Raw genomic sequence first — 21,338 nt, 5'->3', positions numbered from 1 at the left:
TTGTTTTTTTTCTCCTCCTGTGAAGAAAACTAAATGTTTCAATTTGTATTTGCTCTTAGGAAGAATTTTTTCTTCAAATAGGTTATTTTTCAGTAGTCTGTCTTCTCAGTGGTTTCTTATGTAACACATTTGAATGCAGGCTGTGAAAAGGGGAAAAGGGGAATTGCATTGAAATATTAGAAACTAATTCAGAGTCTCAGCTTTAATTAGATGAAGAAAAGAGGACTTTGAGAGATCTCTTTCATCAGTTCTTATGCAGATATGTACAGATATGTAATCTATGACAGTTTAGATATACGTAATGATCAAAGTAAAGCTGAGGAAATCCTGATTTGATGGAACAGTGAAAAATGAAATGAGTGGAAAATGAAAACTGAATATATCAAGAATGATTTGTGCATACTAAGGATTCTATCACATATATCCTTTTCATTCTTTGTCTGAGATACTCATTCACCATTGATCTCTCCTTACTCTACAGAGGGCAAGAGGACTGTCACGATGGATGAGAAGTTTTTCACTGGATACAGAAAAACTATAGTTAAGCCTGAGGAAGTACTACTCTCTGTTGAGATACCTTACAGCAAGGAGGTAAGCTTTTAGAAAAGCCTTCAGCATCTACATAGTCAAATTACCATTACCTGAATGTTAGATTCACTGTTAGGCATTTTTCCTTGAAGACTGGTTTCCAAATGCTTATGTAGTCCCAATTGTATCAGCAGGCAAATAATGTACTGGAAAAATATAGCAACATATTCTTTCTAGCAAGCAAGAGAAACTGAGCTCTCTAGCAAGCCCAATTTTTTTATGGCACAAGAAATAAAAACTTCACTTTATTATATTTATTATATAGGGCTTTTGAGCACATTCAGTAATGGTGAAAGGTACCAATGTGATGTTCCCAGAGGTCTAAATTCTGTTTGTGAAATAGTACAGCAGAGATGTTAGCAATTCCTGATGTGATGTTTATAGTTCTGAGGTTCCTGTTTTGTTTCTGTGAACTGAAATGGGGAAGAATATGGGGATAAGAGGCAAGTTGAGCTTCAGGATCCTTGACTTGCAAGACTGAAATCAGAAGGACCGTTTATTGTGGCAGTTTGGCAATGAGACTTGCAGCTTCAAATAGAGTGCTCCTCTTTAACTGCATGACAGTGTCTATGAAGTAAAACCCCTTTTTCTCTTCAGGGCAGATAAATGTCAGACTGTAATCTGCTGGTGTGAGGGTATTTACCTTTTTAGAGCTTTAGACTACAAGCCATATGATTCAAGGATTCACAGCGTGGTAGCACATTTATTTTGTAACTGGAAAACATCAGTTTACCTGAAATGCCATCACATTAGGAAATAGATTAAAAAGAATAGATTAATTAAAGAGAGAATAGTCAGCAACTTTGTTGGTTCTAACTAAGAGAACATAGGTATTTTCTTTGTGACATTTTTACATGTATTTCTGAATAACTGTTCCGTGGCAACTACAAGAAGCATTGATTTTTCTCAAAATGAGAAACACTTTTGAGGGAGTTGATGGAAAATGCCACATTCCTCCATTCATGCTGAAGTTGTATGGCAGTTTCCCAAAACAAATAAATGTTTAGCAGCAGGGCAGTGGTGTGAGGTCGATTGGTTATGTGCAGCTCATCCATCTGAAAAACTAGTACAACTTTTGAACTGTGGATTTTATGCTTTCTTGGTTGGTCTTTGCTGACAAACGTGAAACCAGGGAGAGTAAAGTTCTCCAAGAAACGCCTCACGGTGCTGGCACACAATAAAGTCTTCAGGAGCTGATGCAACAGATGCATCAGTTAATGTATAACACAGCATTACTGGAATGGGACGTGCCCTTTATCTTCTTTCACTTCTAGGCCATAAAAATGTCCCCTGTGTTCCAGATAAGGTTCACAAACTTTATATACAGCATTTGCATTTTTTCTCACTTAGTGACCATTAGATTTTCATATCCTTCATCCTTCTCCTCACATACATCTTCCTCTAGGCCATTTTTCACTCTGGTAGTGTCTTGTGAGAAGTGGAGGTAATTTTTACGCTCCTCACTATGATCTTATTGGAAATTTCTGAGGTGTGCTGTAAGAGAAGTGACTGTTTCTCTTGTCTTTGAAAGCTAATTGGGACAATACTACTGATGCTCATCTGCCATTATCTGCTGGTTACCCACCAATTACTTGGATTTAGGAAATGAAATGCACGCTTCAGTTATATCTCCAGTAACAAGATCTCAATACATAAAACAAGCTCCTCGTGAAACTGCTCTCACTGCCAACGATAGAGCTGTCCACTTCTGATGGTAGAGATAATTAATGGAACAGTTGTAGTTATTGATTTCAGTTCCTGTAAGGTTCAAGGACTTCCAATAGAGCAAGAAGGGAAGGTGTGAAGGGATTTGATTTTTACTGATTAGGTTTCCAACTTGCAATATTGCCTATGAACTCCAACTTGGCAGCCTGGGAGAAAGGGGTTGCAGAGTAATAGTGAGATTGTTTATGTAAAAAAGATCTGACTTGGTTGTTTTCCTCATGGTGTGGGAAAACTGTATGCAGGTCTGCCAAAACCCATTTCACAAACACCCCTATCTTGGGTAATAACCACCAGTGTAATACATTAAGCTTAATCTTAAGATCGTGTGAATTTTGGACATGAAGGTCTTTTTCAACCTATATGATATATAACACTGCCTGAACAAATATATCACTGCAAGATGAATCCACCTGATACAGTTCCCTGAAATAGCTCATCTATATAGGGATAGGTTAACAGCTTGTCCATTTCCATGCTCCAAAACATGCCAACACAGGGAATAAATAAATATTTTTCTGTTTCCTAGGGTGAATACTTCTCAGCTTTCAAGCAGGCTTACCGTAGGGAGGATGACATTGCTATTGTGACTTGTGGAATGAGAGTCCTGTTCCAACATGGCACCAGCCGAGTGCAGGAGGTCAAACTAAGCTATGGTGGAATGGCTCCTACAACCATCCTGGCACTAAAAACTTGCCAAGAGCTCACTGGCAGGTAGGAATTTTTCTGCAAGGCTGACCAGGGGAACAGCACTAACAGGAGCAGTTCAAATACCCTGAATCATTCTCTCTAATGGTACCCAGAAGGAGAAAAGGGAAGAAATGCTGCTATGCTTCTGCAGCAGTCTGTATGTTGTGTGATGCCTTCCTTCTTCCAGTACTCTTTGCACTCCAACATCTGTGTTGGGCTCTCAGTGAGCCATTTCTTTGCTGAATGAGCTTGTCTGTTGGAAATCTGTCCTGGTGATAGGGCTGAGGAAAGGCTGAGTGTCACCTGTGTTCCCTTACAGAGACTGGAATGAGAAGCTGCTGCAGGATGCCTGCCGCTTGCTGGCAGGTGAGATGGACCTGTCTCCTTCTGCACCTGGTGGGATGGTGGAATTCCGACGCACGCTCACACTCAGCTTCTTCTTCAAATTCTATCTGACCGTCCTTCAGAAGCTGAGCAAGCAACAGAATGGCCCTGTGAGTGTTACTAGGGAAGGCAGGTTGGGGAAGAGTGAGCTTGTTTGTGCTGTCTAGTGTGGAAAGCATGGGGAAGAGCTGAAATTCAGGCAGGTTGGCTACCGGGGAATATGAGAAAGGGACTGACTGGGAAGATAATTGTCTTTAATATTCTCTGGCAGAACAATGTGTGTGAACCTATCCCCCCAAACTACATCAGTGCTACGGAGCTGTTTCACAAAGATCCCATTGCAAGCACCCAGCTCTTCCAAGTAAGTAGCTGTACACGTTATCCAGGCTTTTCTTTAGCTCATGCAGTGCTTCTTTTCTTGTTTATTCCGAGTATAAACAGTAGATGAACTTCCATAACACTGTTGCTAAGGATTTGAACTGGGTCTCTATCCCTTCCTTTCTTTAGGATATAGCGCTCTTTTCTGTCACTGCCCAGCACAGGTTCTTTCCTCTTTTAGCACTGAGAACAGCTAGCTGCAGAACTTGAAAGTTTATGTGAGCTGAATCCCTTTCACTTCCTTCTCTGCTATTCCTTGTGTACCTGCTCCATCCTATTTATCTTCCTTTCCCTAAGGACTGAGACCCTGTCCCCTTACATGTCCTGCTAGGATGTCTCACCTTGCCTTTTACTCTCCCCTTGGTGCTTCTGTCCCCTGCACTAGCAGCAATGAAGTCAGCAGTGTGTTTTGCTCTAGGAAGTGCCCAGGGGGCAGTTAGTGGAAGATACGGTGGGCCGGCCTTTGGTGCACGTTTCAGCAGCAAAACAAGCGTGCGGGGAGGCTGTTTACTGTGATGACATCCCACACTATGAGAATGAGCTGTATCTCACACTGGTGACCAGCACCAAAGCCCATGCTAAAATCCTGTAAGTGTTGCTTCTGAGTTTCATGTGTTGCAAACATTTAGCTCCCAGTGGCCTAGAAAACACTGACATGATAAGCTGGGGATGAGGGAAAGCTTCTTTCACTGGTGGGAACTCTAGTTCATTGCACACTGTTGTGTGTGGAGGTGTCTCGCATGAAGGTGAGATGTGAATGTTACAGCTGCCTTGTAAGTCAGTATGAGGGGAAATCTGAGGGAATTAACTGACTTGGCTGTTTTGGAACCCAAAGCCCTTGTCCCTAGGCAGCATTCTTGCCCCATCTCATATTCAAACATGCAGAATTAATGCATCACATTGCCTCACACTGCCCTTGATAGCCCTGCGATGTGTTGTTTGTTCCTTAGGCAATACTTCCTGCCCACTTAAGGCTCCCTGCCCAGTGGTTTCCCACAGTGGTCAGACACGGGATGGGCAGCATACAGTGGTCATTGGTGCACTGATGTAGTAGCTGACTTCCAGCTTGTGACAAAAAATGTTCCATCATCATTATTAAATCTCAGATATTGCAATGTGGTCACTGATGAGTGCCACAAGTGTATAAGCATCGTTTCTATTACCAGTACAGGTGAGGCCATAAAGAAAGCATCCTATCTACGCCTATTACCACAGTGTGCAATATTTTCTAGAGGTTGCCGTGCATGTTCTCTTGCACCTGCATTGCACACTGACATTTCTAGCTATGCTTGTGTCATTGTGTAGAGGATAGGTGACAGAAGTAACAGAAGCGCCTCAATCTGTGATTCTATTGGTCAAAATACTGGCTTTGAAAATTTCCTCTTTGCCTGAATCAGGCTTTGAATACCAAATATAAGTTAGAAATTATCTGCCCCTGTATTGTTAAGAGAATCAATCAGAGGATTCTTTCTGAGGCATTACCACAGAAGTGTTGGAAAGTGACTCATATCGGTGTCTCATGAGCACTCACAGAAAGAAAAATGAGGAATAATAACTCTGCTTCTCCTGCTTTCTTTCCTTAGTTCTGTAGATGCATCTGAAGCCCAGAGTGTCCCTGGGTTTGTGTGTTTTGTCTCTGCTAAGGATGTTCCTGGCAGTAACATCACTGGCATCGCGAATGATGAGACTGTCTTTGCTGAGGATGTGGTATGTTCCTAAAAATAGCCCTTTCCAAACATGCTGCCTAGGAGATAAGAGCACTTTATATTGTCCCATGAAGTCCTCTGCCGTACACAGAGACAAATCCTGGCTGCACTGGAGTCAGTAGATAACTATGTGCCAAATGCAGTAAGGCCTGCTCCATGCACCTCTCCTTTATCTGTGATCAGTTTTCCTTGTGGAGTTATGAGTAATCGTCGCTGTATTCCATTCAGACAACTCCTCAGACATAAAAAAAAACCCTACTCTAGCTACTCATTTATTCCTTATGCTATTCAGAGTTGGCTTTATGTAGACCAAACAGAAGAAAAAAAAGAGGAAGACTTGAAGAGAATTAACATGAGCCTTGCAGTTACTGCATGTATACGCACTAACTGGTGGTGGGTCCAAATCTGGCCTGCAGGTCACCTGTGTTGGTCACATCATTGGCGCAGTCATTGCAGACACACAGGAACATTCCAGGAGAGCTGCTAAAGCTGTGAAGATTAAATACGAGGAGCTCAAACCTATAGTCACAATTCAGGTACGTTGGCTCAGGTCTGCTTCCTCAATTAGCTCTCAGTGCTCTGATTCCTAGTGAACTTCGCCATTCACACATAGTTATTTAGCCATGTGTTGCATTTGTCTTTGTGATGGGGATGCAGCAGTCCTTGAAAGGACCTTCTCAAAACTGAAGAAACACTTCAACAATTTGCGATCATTTCATGCCTTTTTTTCTTTAACCAGAGCACTTATTGACAAGATTTGCCTGTGCGAGTAAAAGCTAGTTATATCTAATACAGCATTCACATCCAGAAATGAGAGAAAATTGGACAAAGCCATTCTCATTAGGGAGAAATTAGAACTACTGGGGGGAAGTTAGAATTAATTCATTTTTATAAAGTTCAGTTTTTCATGCCATCTGTTTTGTAATGTGGATTTGACTCAAAGAATCTCTGCGTTGTCCAGCACAGACATACAGTCATCTATGAGCAGAGGTTTTGATTTGTTTGCATGAGTAGTTCATTTTCAAACCATGTGATAGAACTTTTTCTGTATCTTGTATCTGCTTATTCAACCTACAAAGAAGAGAGCGGGGCCAAAAATGGGTTGTTTTTTGTTGTTGTTGTTGCAGTTTTATCACTGTTGTGTTTTGTTTTCATGATGGAAATGTGCACTTTTGGCAACAGTGCATTGCAGTCATTAAAATTTCCACAGGAAAGATTGTGTTTGGACTATTTCTGCAGGAGTTCTCACTCCATGCGGGAATATAGTTTTCTCCTGTCTCCTTTCCTTCTGTACTGCCGTTTGGGCCATGGACTATAGTTAAACACAAGACAGAAGTCATAGCTCTTTTGGCTACGGCCCTTGAGCTTCTGGATCCATGATGTAAAATAAGTTGCCTGTTGCCATAGTTAGCATACAGCAATTTGTGCATTATCTTAAACATTTCTACATCAGTCAGAGGAAGCTTTGCTTTCACCCTGTCTCCACAAAAGTTTCACGGTGGTGTTGTTTCCCAGGAAGCTATTGAGAAACAATCCTTCATTAAACCCATAAAGAGGATTAAAAAGGGAGATGTGAAGAAAGGATTTGAAGAGTCTGATCACATTTTGGAAGGTGAGAATAAACATTTCTTCTAAAATAGGATATCCTTATCTCAGTGTTATCAAGATAGTCTGGAAGGCATCAAACACTAAACAGAATCACAGAATGACTTGGGTTGGAAGGGACCTTAAGGACCATCAAGTTCCAAACCCCTGCCACAGGCAGGGTTACTATCTTAGGTGATACTGGCTCAATGGCATGGAGTGCAGGATTGTTTTTGAAATGTTTGTTTGATTGTTTGTTTTTTTAACATCAAAATGGAATAGTCAGTTTTAGAGCTAAGGTTGTTGGGTGCTGCGCAACACAAATATTTCATGTTTAACAATTAAAAAGGCTGGTGGTGTGCAGATAAGAGAATGGTGATAAGCATCTTATGACACTCTATGGGACCCTTCTTTCAATTTTCTAGGAGAGATGTACCTTGGTGGACAGGAGCATTTCTATCTGGAAACTCACTGTACTTTGGCTGTGCCCAAGGGGGAAGATGGTGAGATGGAACTCTTTGTGTCAACCCAAAACTTAACCAAGACACAGGTAGGGTCTCTTTGACTTCAAATCCAAAAGACTTTTGAGCATCAGTTTTAGACTAGATGAATGGTTGTTTTGCAGTTGGTCCTAACCTACCTTATGCTTAATAATAATAATAAATCCCATACCTATGGCTAATTTTTAAAGTCCCATTAAATTAGTGTCATGAATCTGATTCCAGCTGACTGATATTTCTGTTGGCAGCACATCTCTTAAACTGGGGATTACAGAGGGTGACTTCAGGACCATAAGTCTGGCTTTTGAACAACACGTTAAAAAGGGAGGTGGTGTGGATTGGACAGTTCCATACATCACTTCTGCTGTTCTGTTTTTCTTTAGGAGTTTACTGCTACTGCACTGGGAGTCCCATCTAATCGCATTGTGGTCCGAGTGAAAAGAATGGGTGGAGGATTCGGAGGAAAAGAGACTAGAAATACTATCCTGACCACTGTAGTGGCTGTGGCAGCCTTCAAGTAAGTTTCAGGGTGGGAATTTGGGCTTTTTTGCTTTCAGAATTCACCTGGTTCAGACTGCCTATTTTTGGGCAACGTTTGCCCTAGAGCAGCTTGTAACAAGCTTGGGATTTCCTAACAGGGATGTTTAAGGGGCTCTTAGCTGGAAGAGAAACCTGCTTAAAGGGCCTGAGATATGCAGGAATGCCAGTTTTTCACAGGAAAGGCAGTCTTCTGTTCTTTTACTACTCTGGAAACTTGAATCTCTACTCATCTTTTTCACTTAGCGTTGAGTTTTGAAAGGGCTTCTATCTATGCTTGTGTTATTTTGTAAGGCACAGATATGAGACCCTCTTTTCTGCTCAACTCCCTGCTGTGTCAACCATACAACACCATTTCTCAGCTCCTATATAAACTCTGCTTTTGGGATTTTTTTCCTGGGGGAAGGGGAGGTCACTGAACAGAACCTATTGCTTTGCAAATCCTAAAAGACCAGGGAAAGAGCCATTTCTGAAGCGCGGATTGTAAGTGTACTTCTGGAGTTTTGATATGGGGCATCTTTAACTGTGCAGCTTTTTGTAGTTGCCAGCAAATATGACCTCTGAAATGGCATTTGTGCACTGAATACCTCTGGGAGAGCATAGCCAGAATGAAGCTCTTGTACTTAAAGCAGCTTTGTTTTTCATGTTCTGAGCAAACCTTCTCCTTTTATTAAACAGCCAGTAATACACATTGTATTTTTTAAAAAAATCTCTCAGTCAAACCACCGCTGTTCTATATCTTAGAGCCTATAGAATCATATCTATGATGTTCCCTTGACATTTTTACAGTGTGAAGTGAGGCATGGGGAAAGCAGGATTGCTAGAAAATGAAGAGTTCCTCCCATCCTCCTTGGATAACAAATAAGCGACACAGGCTGCAAGGTCAAACTGAAGGCTAGTTAGTGCTTAGCATTATTACATGACTCATATGCAGTTTTCCCTAGAAAAGCCAAGAGAGTGCCTTAAGAGGGAATATAGAAAACAGTGATTTCATAGAACTATAGAATGGCCTGGGTTGAAAAGGACCACAGTGATCACCCAGTTCCAACCCCCTGCTGTGTGCAGGGTCACCAACCACCAGCCCAGGCTGCCCAGAGTCACATCCAGCCTGGCCTTGAATGCCTGCAGGGATGGGGCATCCACAGCCTCCTTGGGCAACCTGTTCCAGTGCGTCACCACCCTCTGGGTGAACAACTTACTCCTAATATCCAACCTAAACCTCCCCTGTCTTAGTTTAAAACCACGCCCCCTTGCCATTATGAAGTCATTTCTCACCTTTTAGTATCTCTCTCTGTATGAAACTATCCCCCCTTATTCATATAGGAGCCTCCACAAGTGTTTTCAACTGCAGGTCCCAACCCTAAAGGTCTGTCTTTGAATCTCTCTTCTCTCCTCAATCTAACCCTTTTTTCTTTGAGAGAGAAAGATATATAATCCAGGCAAGTTATCCCTAACTCACGCAACATTTGCCTCTCTAGAAAAGCACTGAAAAGATCATAGTATCATAGTATCATAGTCTCGTGCAGGTTGGAAGGGACCTTAGAGATCATCGAGTCCAACCTCCGGGATTCGAGCCTCCTGTGTAGCAGAGCGACACTTCGACCACTTGTGCCACAGGAGGATTTGATCCCAGGGCCTCCAGTGTTGCAACGCGGCATTCCTACCACTTGCGCCACTGGGGCACACAAGATGAATATGTTTCTGTAAGAACTGTATTGTACAGATCAGGATTTGCCTGAAAATTGTATCCTTTAACAGAACTGGCCGACCCGTAAGGTGCATGTTGGATCGAGATGAGGACATGCTGATAAGTGGTGGGAGACATCCTTTCCTGGGGAGGTACAAGGTATGCACACTTACAAAATGAATGCATGGTGTCTTAGTGTTGTCATTTGAAATGTCAGTGGGTAGTAAGATATAGTGATAAAGTTGCTGCTCTGGTTGTTTCATTGCTGATATCCCCTGCTGCAAATGTTTGGCTGGGTTTTGCCCCATTAAAGATCTTTTGGCTTACTCAGTTCTACTTCCTGTAGAAGTCTTTCTGAGTTGGGTCACTTTGATCTCAGTTGTCTGTTTACAGCATTATAATAATTTCATTGACCTCCTTTCTGCTGTGCCCTTTTCAATCCAACTGCTTTCATTTTTTAAAGCAAGTCAAAAGGAAAGTGTGACTGTGATAAACAGTCAGCATCCATTTTAGAAGAGTTTTCTGGGTCAAGGTTAAGATGTACGGACACCTTTCTGGGAAGCATCCCCATTTACTATGTATGCTTATCCTGTGCTACAGCAGAAGACAGTCAACTTTTTCTCTTCAAGAGGTCTATTCAGTTTTTGAAGGAAAATAGGAAACAACATTTTGTAGGAAAAACATTACTGAGGAAACTCTCTTGACAGGTTGGTTTCATGAAGAATGGGAAAGTCAAGAGTTTGGAAGTGTCATACTACTGCAATGGGGGCAACTCTACAGACCTCTCTCACGGGGTAAGTAAAATAGGATTACTAGGCAGAAAGTATGTTTCCCTGCATAACCTTTTGCTCTGACTTAGAACCTATGTCTACAACAATGCTTTAACATCATGCTCTCTGATGTGACTGGAAACAATTCTCAGTGTTTTTACCTTCTACAACTGCTTTCTCAGTCCACTGGCCTGCCCTGGCATGTGCCACGTAGTTGATACTGATGCTTTAATAACTTGTCTAAGTCAAAAAGGTCAAGAATATTTGCTTTGCATTACAGAGGGCTGTGACAGGAAACTTACTGCGCAACACAAGGTGGCTGATAGTCTCCCAGCTTTGGGAAAGCCAGTTTCTTGAAATAAAATATGGCCAAGTCAACAGTGTGATCGTGGCAGTGTGCCTGAATCAACAAGTTGGTTGAGGAGTGGCTAAAGCTAACAGAAGCTTAACATTGGAGTTCAGAAGGGTGGGCCTGGGTTCTGAAATTGTCTTCAAGAATTTTTGTGCTGTGGAACAGAAACATTTCCTTTTCTGTTCTAAGAGTATCTAACCCAATAGCCTGATGTAAATCATGCTCATTCTAGAGCTCCTTCTCAAGTCCGCTGAGACCTGAATGATTTTCTGTGAAAATGAGTCGATTTCAGTGTGAGAAGGCTGCAAGTATTGCAGTTACATTTGATGCTAGCAATGTGCTTCATGCTGTATGAAGAGGAATGTCATGCATGTGTCTTCATATCAAATATGGGCCTAGTAGGCAGTGGGAGCATGTATGTGTGAAATACCTATTTGACTGTGCTTGAATCGGGAAACTGGGATGTGCTCTACTGTGAAATAAGTTTGAGATGTGCGTAATCACTGCATTGTGTTCCTGTTGGAAGAGAAATCTGGGAACACAAGTGAGAAAGATCTGGCCATTTCCTAGCCTGGGCAATTAGTGGACAAAGATCTGGAATTCTTGTTTTAGTTGTATTTGTATTTTGTATATTTGACTTTCTTCCCATAGTCCAGCTGCTGAGTCACTTGATAGCATCAATACCTCTTTCCTACAAAGATGTTACTTAGTATAATTAATAGAAGTTTCTGATGCTTCCAGGTGGATAATGGCATATAAAAGTAGTTTGACCCAGGTAGAGCCCAGAGCCAAAGAATAACTTGGAAGCTCAATCTGTTCCAGGGTCCTAAATACCAATAGAAAAGTGTGCTTTTTCATTCTCCTTTCCTTAAGGATATTGCTTTGATGCTCCGTTGCTAATGGGAAGGTATACTGGTTATACCTCAGTGCTCATCTGTGTTGACTGCAGATATGTGGGATGGAAAAGAAAGTGTCTGTTGTTGTAAACCATCTTCAGATTTTCCAGGCTAGCTTTGGTGGTTAGTTAGAAGTCTGACATGTAGTTCATGTAAAATGTGCACACCTCCATCACTTCTCTTCACCAGGTTATGGATAGAGCCCTGTTGCATCTGGATAACTCCTACAACATCCCCAATGTCAGCAGCGTGGGCTTTATATGCAAGACCAACTTGTCTTCCAACACAGCCTTCCGAGGCTTTGGAGGTCCCCAAGGGATGATGATTGCTGAGTGCTGGATGAGTGACCTTGCTCGGAAGTGTGGCCTACCACCTGAGGAGGTACAGATCCACCGACACATTTCAGGGCATTTCTGCCTTTGAACAAGATTTGAAGACTGAATACAATTGCAGAAAATTCTGGAGCATAAGAACTTTTGCTTCATTATTGCTAAACCCTTTGAAGAATCTCAGACTTTCTTTATGACTATCCCATTAAAGCACGGATAATCTTCTGCATCCTTATATTCCCTCAGTAGTCTCTGTTTTGAAATACCTGTTTTAAGAATAGATAGAAAAAATTGAAAGGCACTAGGTGTCTTATCTAATTAACTGTATACTAAAGAATCTCTCTTGAATATTTCCTGCTTTAATGACTTATGTCCCATTTTTACTTAAACAGATTTTTATCTGTTATTTATATTGCTCTGTAGAGTGAACAGAAGAGTAAAGTCTAGGAATCAATGTGCTTTTGATGTCATCCTTTAAAAGGACCAGGTCTGAAACATTAAATTTGACATGTCCTTTTTATGCCTCTTTGGGAAGGTACGGAAGATCAACCTGTATCATGAAGGAGACCTGACTCATTTTAACCAAAAACTGGAAGGGTTTACTCTACGGCGATGCTGGGATGAGTGTTTGTCAAGCTCTAACTATCATGCCAGGAAGAAGCTAATTGAAGAATTCAACAAGTAGGTGTTCCACAGCTGTGGAATTACTGGTTGTACCTTCTAACTTCTGGAGTTCTCTCAGCAACTTGAATGACGTGAAGTTAGTTGATGTACTCACAGAATGACTTTTCAGGCCGACTGTGTGACAAAGCCTGTCACAGTGACCTGATATCTTAGATAAGGTAGGAATCAGGCTTAGCATGAAGTTGTTTTGTAAGGAAATGCAGGAGGGGACAGGAGTCCATAGAGTCCAGACTTTGCTTGAGTTTTCTTATGACAATCAGGAAAACTTGTGTAGACTTCCCATTGCTATATCATCTTTCTTAGTTGGCCTATATTTACAGTTGATTAGCTAATGGCCAAGCAATTGCTTCTCTAATGTCTAGGAGGCCACCTTCAATTCAGATTTCTTCTTGTAGGGACTTGTAAGCAAAACCTTTCTTTCTTAAAAGCTGCCAATTAACTCTGTCTATATTTAGTTCACGTATTTCATTTCTACTTTGATGCCAAACCTGTCAGTGGGGAGCATGGCACTGAGATTCAGTGAAAACTTCATTGATGAATAATATTTTTTTCCTTGCAGACAGAATCGCTGGAAGAAAAGAGGGATGTGTATTATTCCTACCAAATTTGGCATCAGCTTTACTGTCCCGTTTCTGAATCAGGTCTGTAAAAGTCATTCTTTTTTTGGAATTTTGTGCCTTTAATTACACCAAAGAACATTTGTTCTTTCTGTAATTCATAGCCGAAGTCTGCTAGGTACTTCACTCCTTCATTTATGACAAAACTTTGATTAATATTTCCTTTTGTAGGCTGGAGCTCTGGTCCATGTATATACAGATGGCTCTGTGTTACTTACACATGGTGGGACTGAGATGGGTCAAGGGCTTCACACCAAAATGATCCAGGTAATAGTTTGGACTTAAGCAAACGAGACACCTTCTATGGCAAATTATACTCTGTCTATAGGATAGTATGGAGGTTTAAGTGTGGACTCTAGCAGTGTAAACAGTGAGTGGATACGCTCCTGTATAATAAGAGCCACTTACCAATTGTTTTCCTTTGCTCCACAGGTTGCTAGCAGGTCACTGGGAATCCCTACCTCCAAAATTTACATCAGTGAGACCAGCACAAACACAGTCCCTAACACCTCCCCAACAGCTGCATCTGTCAGTGCCGACATCAACGGGATGGCTGTCCATGTACTGATCCCAAGTTATTTAAGCTATTTTGCTGTAAACTGGGTCTCAAGAAGATGAAAAGTTGATGTGTTTTTATCTACTGCTTAAGGAAAATATGGCTTTCAAAAGGGACTTGTAGGCAAAGGATACCTCATAACTTCTGCTATACCTATTGGGGGGATGTCACATAATGAATGACCATATTTATTTCCAGTTACTTTTTTACTTTCTATTCCAGTCCTTTTGTAGTCATGGAGTTGAGTGTTTGTGATTACTTAAAGTGAACAGAAGAAAACAGCCATTTAAATGGCTAACTTTTTAGTAATTAATGAGACCTTGTCTGTAGCAATATACTGTGCTGCAAACGTTGCTTGCAGGTGGTTTGTAGCCTGTGCTATGGAACCAGAGACAGATAAGTTTGGTATTCTCTGCTATCAGCACAGTCTGCTTTAAATTTTTCAGTCAACATTTCTTCTACATAGCAAGCTCTTTTCTAGTGAACTTTGTTCCTTTTTATGATATGCCAAAGTCCTAAAAACGATCATGATTTAAGCAGAAGGTTCTTTGGGACTTGAAGTGCTCTTAATACTGCTGACTGACATTTCAGACCTTATAATATTGCTTTTGTCTATTTGTTTTTAGAATGCATGTCAGACCATCTTAAAAAGACTTGAGCCAATCAAACAGTCTAATCCCAAGGGGTCCTGGGAAGACTGGGTAAGTTGTCTGTATCTGTCACCAGGCAAATGGGCATTCTCAGAGATTGCTTTTGTTGTCAGTCCCTGAATGCAGATATGCATCTGCATCTCACTAGAAGAGACCTGAGGAAAGAGAGCAAGGGAAGTAGTCAAAGCTTGCAAGGGTTCATCCCCTCAGCATCAGTTGTGACTGATCCTGGGGTCTCCTCATGACAAACCTTACCAAATAATGGAATTACAGACTGGCTTGGGTTGGAAGGGGCCTCAAATATTATCTAGTTCCAACCTCCCGACCCCGTGCTCTGGGGGGTTGCAAACCTCTAGATCAGGCTGCTCAGGAACCCATCAAGTCTTGAGTGTTTACCTGTGTCTCTGTAGTCAGGCTCCAGTCCTGGGTAGGAAGAAATCTTGTATATACTGAAAGGATTATGTGACAAAGATGACTCTGACTTAGCAGCCAGTGCTCCTTGACTGCAATTTCTCCATAGCCTCAATAGTGAAGATTGATGTGCTGTAAGCCTCTCAGATTGTTTTCAGAACCAAGTTCTCCACTTCAGGTGAGGAGCTTTGGCTGAGAGATTTCATTATCAGGGCAGGATTTCTCCTGGCCTCCCTGAAGACTGGAGACTGGCAGCTTAACCTTTGTCTTTGAGGCTGTCTAATTGAGGGACAAAAAAACACGAGTGAGGCTTACAGCTTTGCTGCTCTGCTTGGCAGCTGCTGATCAGGCAATGTGGGGGATCAGCTGCCAGAAGACATTTCACTTGGCACTGCTGGCACTGAGTAGAGTGTCAGCTGTCCATCACTAGACACCTTCTGTTCAAGTCCTCCTCCAAATGTGTTTGAGGTAGCTGTGTTTCAGGCATTGGTTGGACCATAATTGCTTTCAAATTCTTACTTACCTTGCCAGATTAAAACCGCCTATGAGAACTGCATTAGTCTGTCAGCCACGGGATTTTATAGGTGAGTGAATATTCGTGCTGCAAAGGCAGTTCTTATTCAACTGACTGCATCCAGGTTGATTCTGGGGTGATTTGCAGCCCTAATCCCTTTGTCACTGCTCTAATTCAGGACTGCATGCCCTTTTTTTACCTAGAAACATCGCAGTGACCTCCTAGAAATGTTTAACTGCACTCAAAAGCAAAGGATTTGCTACTGGATTTGTTAGAATGAGTCTATAATAGTCACCATAAGTCCCGAGATTCATCAGAAGGTGGCTCAAGTAGTTTCAGTTGGGTTTGGGAATATAGGGCAGCTTTATCAGACGTCTATCTATAGGGTTTTTTTTATGCTTTTCATTTCTGCGTGGGATTGATGGAGGGGATAAACCATGAGTGAATTAAGTTCTTTGACAAATTGTACTGTTAATTCCTCTTGACTGTGGAATTAAATATGATCTTGTTTTTCTCTGCATCAAGGATTCCTGACGTTGGCTACAATTTTGAAACGAACAAAGGGAAGCCATTCCATTACTTCAGTTATGGTGTTGCTTGCTCTGAGGTTGAGATAGATTGCCTCACAGGTGACCACAAGGTGAGGGGGTCAGCAGGAAAATAGTCTTCTGTGTTTGGGTAAAGGAAACATTCACAAGGAGTTGGAGCAAACACTGGGAGTCAGCCTCTTTCTAGCACTGTCATTGGTCCAGTGTGGCCGTCAGTGAATTTCTTAACTTTTATGTTCCAGCTGTCTGGGAAGAATAATGAAATGATAATTATCTGCCATGCAGGGGTATTATGGGGCTGGCTGGATGACTGTAAAAGTTATGGGATTTTCTTATGTAAGAGATAGCAGCTCTGTGTTAGCATGAAGGAACATCAACATTTCAGAATTGAGTTAATCATTAAAAATAGTGCTAGGATCTTAGAGAAAGACAAGAAGAAAAAAGACAACTCATTAGAATCTGACCTTCCAATTAATGGGCGGTGCTCAGGTACAGAGCACTGACACTGGCAGCTTGGAACTAATACAGATTGGGTCCAATTGGTCACCGGGGAATCTGCACTGCATCACTTTGCCTTGGGGATGGACTGGTTTGAAAGGTAGCAGGAAGAACTGAACTTGACACAGATTGCTGAACAGTGGCCAAGGTTGGGTACTGGTGGATGCACTCCTCTTCCTCAAATGAAACCACAGTGTGCCATTTTCAACATCTGTGCTGATTTATTCTTCATTTCTTGTCTCTTAGAACATCCGCACAGACATCGTTATGGACGTTGGCACCAGTCTGAACCCAGCCATAGATATAGGGCAGGTAAGTGAAACAGTCTCACTAGTTTCACCCCGTTCAAGATCACCTTGCTCTCAGGCTTTTCTAGATAGATCATTAACCTGCTCTAGCTTGTTCCTCTGCAAATTTAAACTGAGTATCCAGTGAAGCATCTTAGGCTGGTTATGAACATCAGTTTGACTCACAACTAACTGTACAGTGGGCACAGCATTATGAATCCAGACAATATTATCACTGTGGAATAACCTTACTATAGGACTAGTTTCTGCCACTAAATCCTGCAGTTGATTTCTCCACTCTTGTCTGTCTGTTAACATCACGCCCTGTTTAATTTAGTGAAAATTATTGAGTGTTGAGAACTGGGGCAGTGGATTCCATCCTCCAGCTACTGCTGTGTGGGGATCTCAGTATGAAGATTCCCTGGCAGGGCCTAACTTATTTATTAGTCAGCAAAAAAAGGTAGTAAACACAAGGTTATCTGATACACTGAGATGTGTTGTTAGGTGTTTGCTCATGCTTGCCTAGTCAAAACATCCCAACTCCTTTGCTAACTGTAGGTGTCAGTATAGTGAAAATATAGGGATGCTATATATATAGCTAGTGATGCTGCTGCAGAGTTTATTTCCGTAGCACAAGTTTGCCTTAGATGAGATGAAACTTTGACAGCAACAAGTTTTCCAACAGAGCTGTTCTCTTTGAGTGGCAGAGGGGAAAGAGAGCCTTTGTATTCTCAGCCTATTGGGCTGGGACTGGGAAGGGAGAAATGGGTTATATGGAACCTGCCAAAAAGCTGAGATTCAGACAGGAATGGAGGACTGAAAACTGTGGTTGAAATTGTCCTTGTTTGCCCTTGTGTGGGGAAGAACAGTAACAAAGAATCAAGAACACAACCTTGTTTGGATGTTTTTCTAGATAGAAGGAGCGTTTGTCCAAGGCATTGGGCTCTTCACCATGGAGGAGCTGCGCTACTCACCTGAAGGGAACTTGTACACTCGAGGGCCTGGGATGTACAAAATCCCAGCATTCGGAGACATCCCAACTGAATTCTATGTGTCTCTTCTCCGTGACTGCCCCAACAGCAAGGCAATTTATTCATCTAAGGTACGCCTGTAGGCCTCACGCTGCTCTAGGCCTGTATGAATGCATGATAAAGTGATGATGCATGCATCAGAACAGTTGATTTTGTTATTGTAGTACTGTAGAATCTTAGAATGGTTTGAGTTGGAAGGGACCCCTAAAGGCCATCCAGTCCAACTCTTCTGTAATCCCTGAGAAAGGCATTCCTGCTGGTTTGCAAGGGCCTCTAGTGATGGGACATCGTGTGCTCTGCCTGTTCCACTCACCACTGCCTCACCTGAATTGCCTTTGCTGCAGTTTTTTGTACTATCTAAAGGGATGTAGAAAGGGGTTAGTTTATTTGGTGTTTCCAGGGACGGGGCTGCTCTGAGCTGCAGTCTCATTTTGCTTGTGCTCTGTCTAGGCTGTGGGAGAGCCCCCTCTGTTCCTGTCTGCTTCAGTTTTTTATGCCATTAAAGATGCTATCTACTCAGCAAGGGAGGACTCTGGTGTGACGGAACCATTCAGGCTGGACAGCCCTGCCACCCCAGAGAGGATCCGCAATGCCTGTGTGGACACCTTCACAAAAATGGTAACTATGCTTTCATAGCCCTGACCAGCCTACCCTACACAGTGTGCTAGACCTGTGGCCAGAGCTGGGATTAGGCTGTGGTTGTACTTAAGCAGCTGGTTTTTATTTCATGGGCCTTAGCCTTCAGTTCATATACTGTCAGATGAAGGACAGACGTACAGACTGGCATTGCTAGGGCTAGGACAGGCAATATCTCTGAAATAGCGTTCCATCCTTCCTTCCTTTGAATGCAGTTTGTAGAATGAAGACTCTGATTTGATCAGACTTCTCATTAGAAGTTCTGGGCTTGCCTTGAAGGAGTGCAAGATTTAACACTACTGCCATCTCTTCATAGGCTCCTCTGTCATAGTGCAGTGACAGGGCCATGCAGAGTGAATCCCCGCACAGAGTTCTGCTGTGACTTGTAGAACATTGCTGTCTGTTCACATGGGCATCCACCAGGCCCTTGTCAGCTTGAACCCTACTGTTGTTAACAGCAAAGCCTGGATATCTCAGTCCTCCTCACCAAACGCCTGCATCGCTGTCTGATGGGGAGGGGGGCTCCAAAGTGAATTGGAGTCTACATGAAACACTGAGTGCCTGGCCTTCAACTAGGGCCAGGCGCCATGCTAATGCAATGCCATGAGACAGATGTCTCTCTGTTTCAATACTAACTTAGATCTTCTATGATGCAAAATCACCTGCCTCAAAGAGAACATCTGAACCCAGGTCAGAACCCTCAGTTCTTGCTGCTGCTTACAGTAATGTTTTTTCTCCTCTTTACAGTGCCCTTCTGCTGAGCCAGGGACCTTTAAGCCATGGTCTGTGCGTGTGTAAAAGGAAAGTTGGAGGAGCAAACTCTCCTCGTGAAACTTGTCTTACAACGGAGGGACCACAAAGCACTGGGACTGTAATGGAAACAAAAATCCATGTTCACGTGACTCATCTACTATGATTCATAGAATTTTCACTTTTAATTGCTCAACCACTGTTTCCTCTTAGAGAGGAGATTGCTGTGATTATAGCTGTGATGCAGATTTGAATGAAGAGTAAAGTGGAAGGTGATGTTTCCCAGGTGTAGTTGAAAACTACATTATATTTCACTTAGAATTGTTGCACAGATGAGAGACACTCTTAGTGCCAGACCACATGAAGTAGCATGGTTATTGTTTTGGGGTTGCTTGTTTGTTTTAAATTGTGGAAAGCGAGTTATCACCTTGTCACTTTCTGCTGTTATGCCAAGGACTTAAAGGACTGAACCCAGGCAAACAGTGCTCTAATGGAGATGGGAAAAGGCATGAGGGGCACTGAAGGCTGGACCCTACAGCACAACCGCTTGATACACACCAGAGGAACATAAGGAAGAACACTGATGTTTGCTTACTGCAATGAAGGTCGTGTGTATATTATGGTGGTTCAGAGGGAGACCTTAAAATGTGACCAAAGTTACATGAGGATTGCTTTGTCTATGACAAAGCTTTAATGAAATCTTAGTTCATATGCTACTAGTCTTGCTTGACTAAAAATCAAAACTCAAGCTGCCAAGACTTCTAACAAGAGGTTGATTCATTTGGCACGTTCAGCCTGTTTCCTCCATATCCCTTCCTCATCTCTTAAACAGCAGAGGACATCAGAGAAAGGACCTTGGAGTCATAAAATGGGACTGATCATTGTTCCCATGGGAATTTTTTTACCAGCCAGGGTGAGGGTGTGGACAAAGCTGAGGGATGAGTTGGCTCTGGGCATTCTCTAGGGTCCGTCTTACTTTCATGCCACAGCCTTGCCACCTTTACAAGACAACCCTTAGTTTTGCTGAATGCAAAGAAATGTTTTATGTTTTGCAAAAAGGTTTGCTTGTCCAAAAAAAAAAGGTGCTGATTATGTGATGAATTCAACTATGCACGTTTTGGGATGAATGCATTTTTTGGTATGGGATTTAAAGGTGGGTGTACTTCCATGCAGTCTTTGTCATCGTCAGATTTAACACAGCAGTGTGCTTTCTCTAGATGATGCCATGTACTGTACCTCCTCATGTGCAAACTTTCTCTGGCCCACAGCTCTGTGAAAATGTCCTTTTCCAATGTTAGCACTCCTAGGGCCATCAATAAACATTGTGCAAGAGAATGCAACTTCATTGTCTGAAATGAGAATTTGCTTGCATACATCCTACTTGTCTTAATTACTTAGTTTGAAATACTTCTTGAAGCACTCCAGGACATACAGTTTGGAAATACACAGGTGTAATTTTCAGTTCTAACAGCCAGTTTTCACAGGGTTGTTAAGGCCTCTCCCTGTCCTCACGGCTTTGGCAAACAGAGGCTGGATTCCAAAGCCAGGCTGCTGCTTTGAAACAAAATATTACATGGATCTAGAAGGAGTGTTGTAATCTAACAGCCGCTTATGAAGACTTTATTTTAACTTCCAAACCTGAGAGTCATCTTTTGTAGCCAATAGGGCAACATGTCCTTTGACTCAAGTTCCATCTATGTGAAATACTATTCCTACTCTCACTTCTAGGTTAGTAACCCCCCCCCCCACCTCTCCCCCCCCACCTTCATTCTCTGCTGAGGAAGCAGTACAAGCCAGTTAAAATTCTCCAAGTGGATGAAAGGAAAAGCGATATGAGATGCTGTGTCACTATATAAAACTCTTGCTGAATGTGTTCGTTCTTTATGTATAATAAACTCACCTGAAACATCAGCTTGAAGATGTTCAGCTGGGTGGGGAGAGCAGCAACACTTTTAATACTCCAAGTAATTCTGCAAGTATTCTTCAGTATTCTATCATATAGAGCTGTACTCTTAGGCACAAAAGGAAAAAAA

The 21,338-nt window shown here is 42.2% G+C and overlaps 1 protein-coding gene and 1 long non-coding RNA gene across 3 annotated transcripts in view; one reads left to right on the top strand and one right to left on the bottom strand.

The window, feature by feature from the left end:
• XDH (xanthine dehydrogenase) overlaps positions 1 to 20,645 on the top strand; it is a 35,886-nt gene extending 15,241 nt beyond the window's left edge. For both annotated transcript variants that reach the window (XM_032443286.2, XM_015856737.3), the window contains exons 14-37: positions 482 to 591; positions 2,840 to 3,024; positions 3,320 to 3,494; positions 3,656 to 3,745; positions 4,181 to 4,350; positions 5,346 to 5,469; positions 5,885 to 6,004; positions 6,984 to 7,080; positions 7,478 to 7,602; positions 7,936 to 8,069; positions 9,848 to 9,935; positions 10,484 to 10,570; positions 11,984 to 12,175; positions 12,659 to 12,804; positions 13,367 to 13,448; positions 13,596 to 13,691; positions 13,857 to 13,985; positions 14,607 to 14,681; positions 15,573 to 15,625; positions 16,081 to 16,195; positions 16,848 to 16,913; positions 17,802 to 17,990; positions 18,370 to 18,537; positions 19,303 to 20,645. In XM_032443286.2, coding sequence (XP_032299177.2) covers positions 482 to 591; positions 2,840 to 3,024; positions 3,320 to 3,494; positions 3,656 to 3,745; positions 4,181 to 4,350; positions 5,346 to 5,469; positions 5,885 to 6,004; positions 6,984 to 7,080; positions 7,478 to 7,602; positions 7,936 to 8,069; positions 9,848 to 9,935; positions 10,484 to 10,570; positions 11,984 to 12,175; positions 12,659 to 12,804; positions 13,367 to 13,448; positions 13,596 to 13,691; positions 13,857 to 13,985; positions 14,607 to 14,681; positions 15,573 to 15,625; positions 16,081 to 16,195; positions 16,848 to 16,913; positions 17,802 to 17,990; positions 18,370 to 18,537; positions 19,303 to 19,353 — 2,867 coding nt within the window. In that variant the 3' untranslated portion in view covers positions 19,354 to 20,645. The remainder of the gene's footprint in view (positions 1 to 481; positions 592 to 2,839; positions 3,025 to 3,319; positions 3,495 to 3,655; positions 3,746 to 4,180; positions 4,351 to 5,345; positions 5,470 to 5,884; positions 6,005 to 6,983; positions 7,081 to 7,477; positions 7,603 to 7,935; positions 8,070 to 9,847; positions 9,936 to 10,483; positions 10,571 to 11,983; positions 12,176 to 12,658; positions 12,805 to 13,366; positions 13,449 to 13,595; positions 13,692 to 13,856; positions 13,986 to 14,606; positions 14,682 to 15,572; positions 15,626 to 16,080; positions 16,196 to 16,847; positions 16,914 to 17,801; positions 17,991 to 18,369; positions 18,538 to 19,302) is intronic.
• LOC146761232 (uncharacterized) lies at positions 17,561 to 21,320 on the bottom strand. Its single transcript, XR_014944353.1, has 2 exons — positions 21,206 to 21,320; positions 17,561 to 18,021 (listed from the first exon to the last, which is right to left on the bottom strand). It is a non-coding gene; the product is annotated as an uncharacterized LOC146761232 (long non-coding RNA).
• Positions 21,321 to 21,338: the final 18 nt, after the last annotated feature.

The sequence above is a fragment of the Coturnix japonica genome, chromosome 3 (genome assembly GCF_054131305.1).
Source record: "Coturnix japonica strain WE chromosome 3, WE-NBRP24, whole genome shotgun sequence".
Taxonomy (NCBI): domain Eukaryota; kingdom Metazoa; phylum Chordata; class Aves; order Galliformes; family Phasianidae; genus Coturnix; species Coturnix japonica.
The sequence above is the reverse complement of the archived record's forward strand: the minus strand, read 5'-3'. Positions and strand labels throughout refer to the sequence as shown.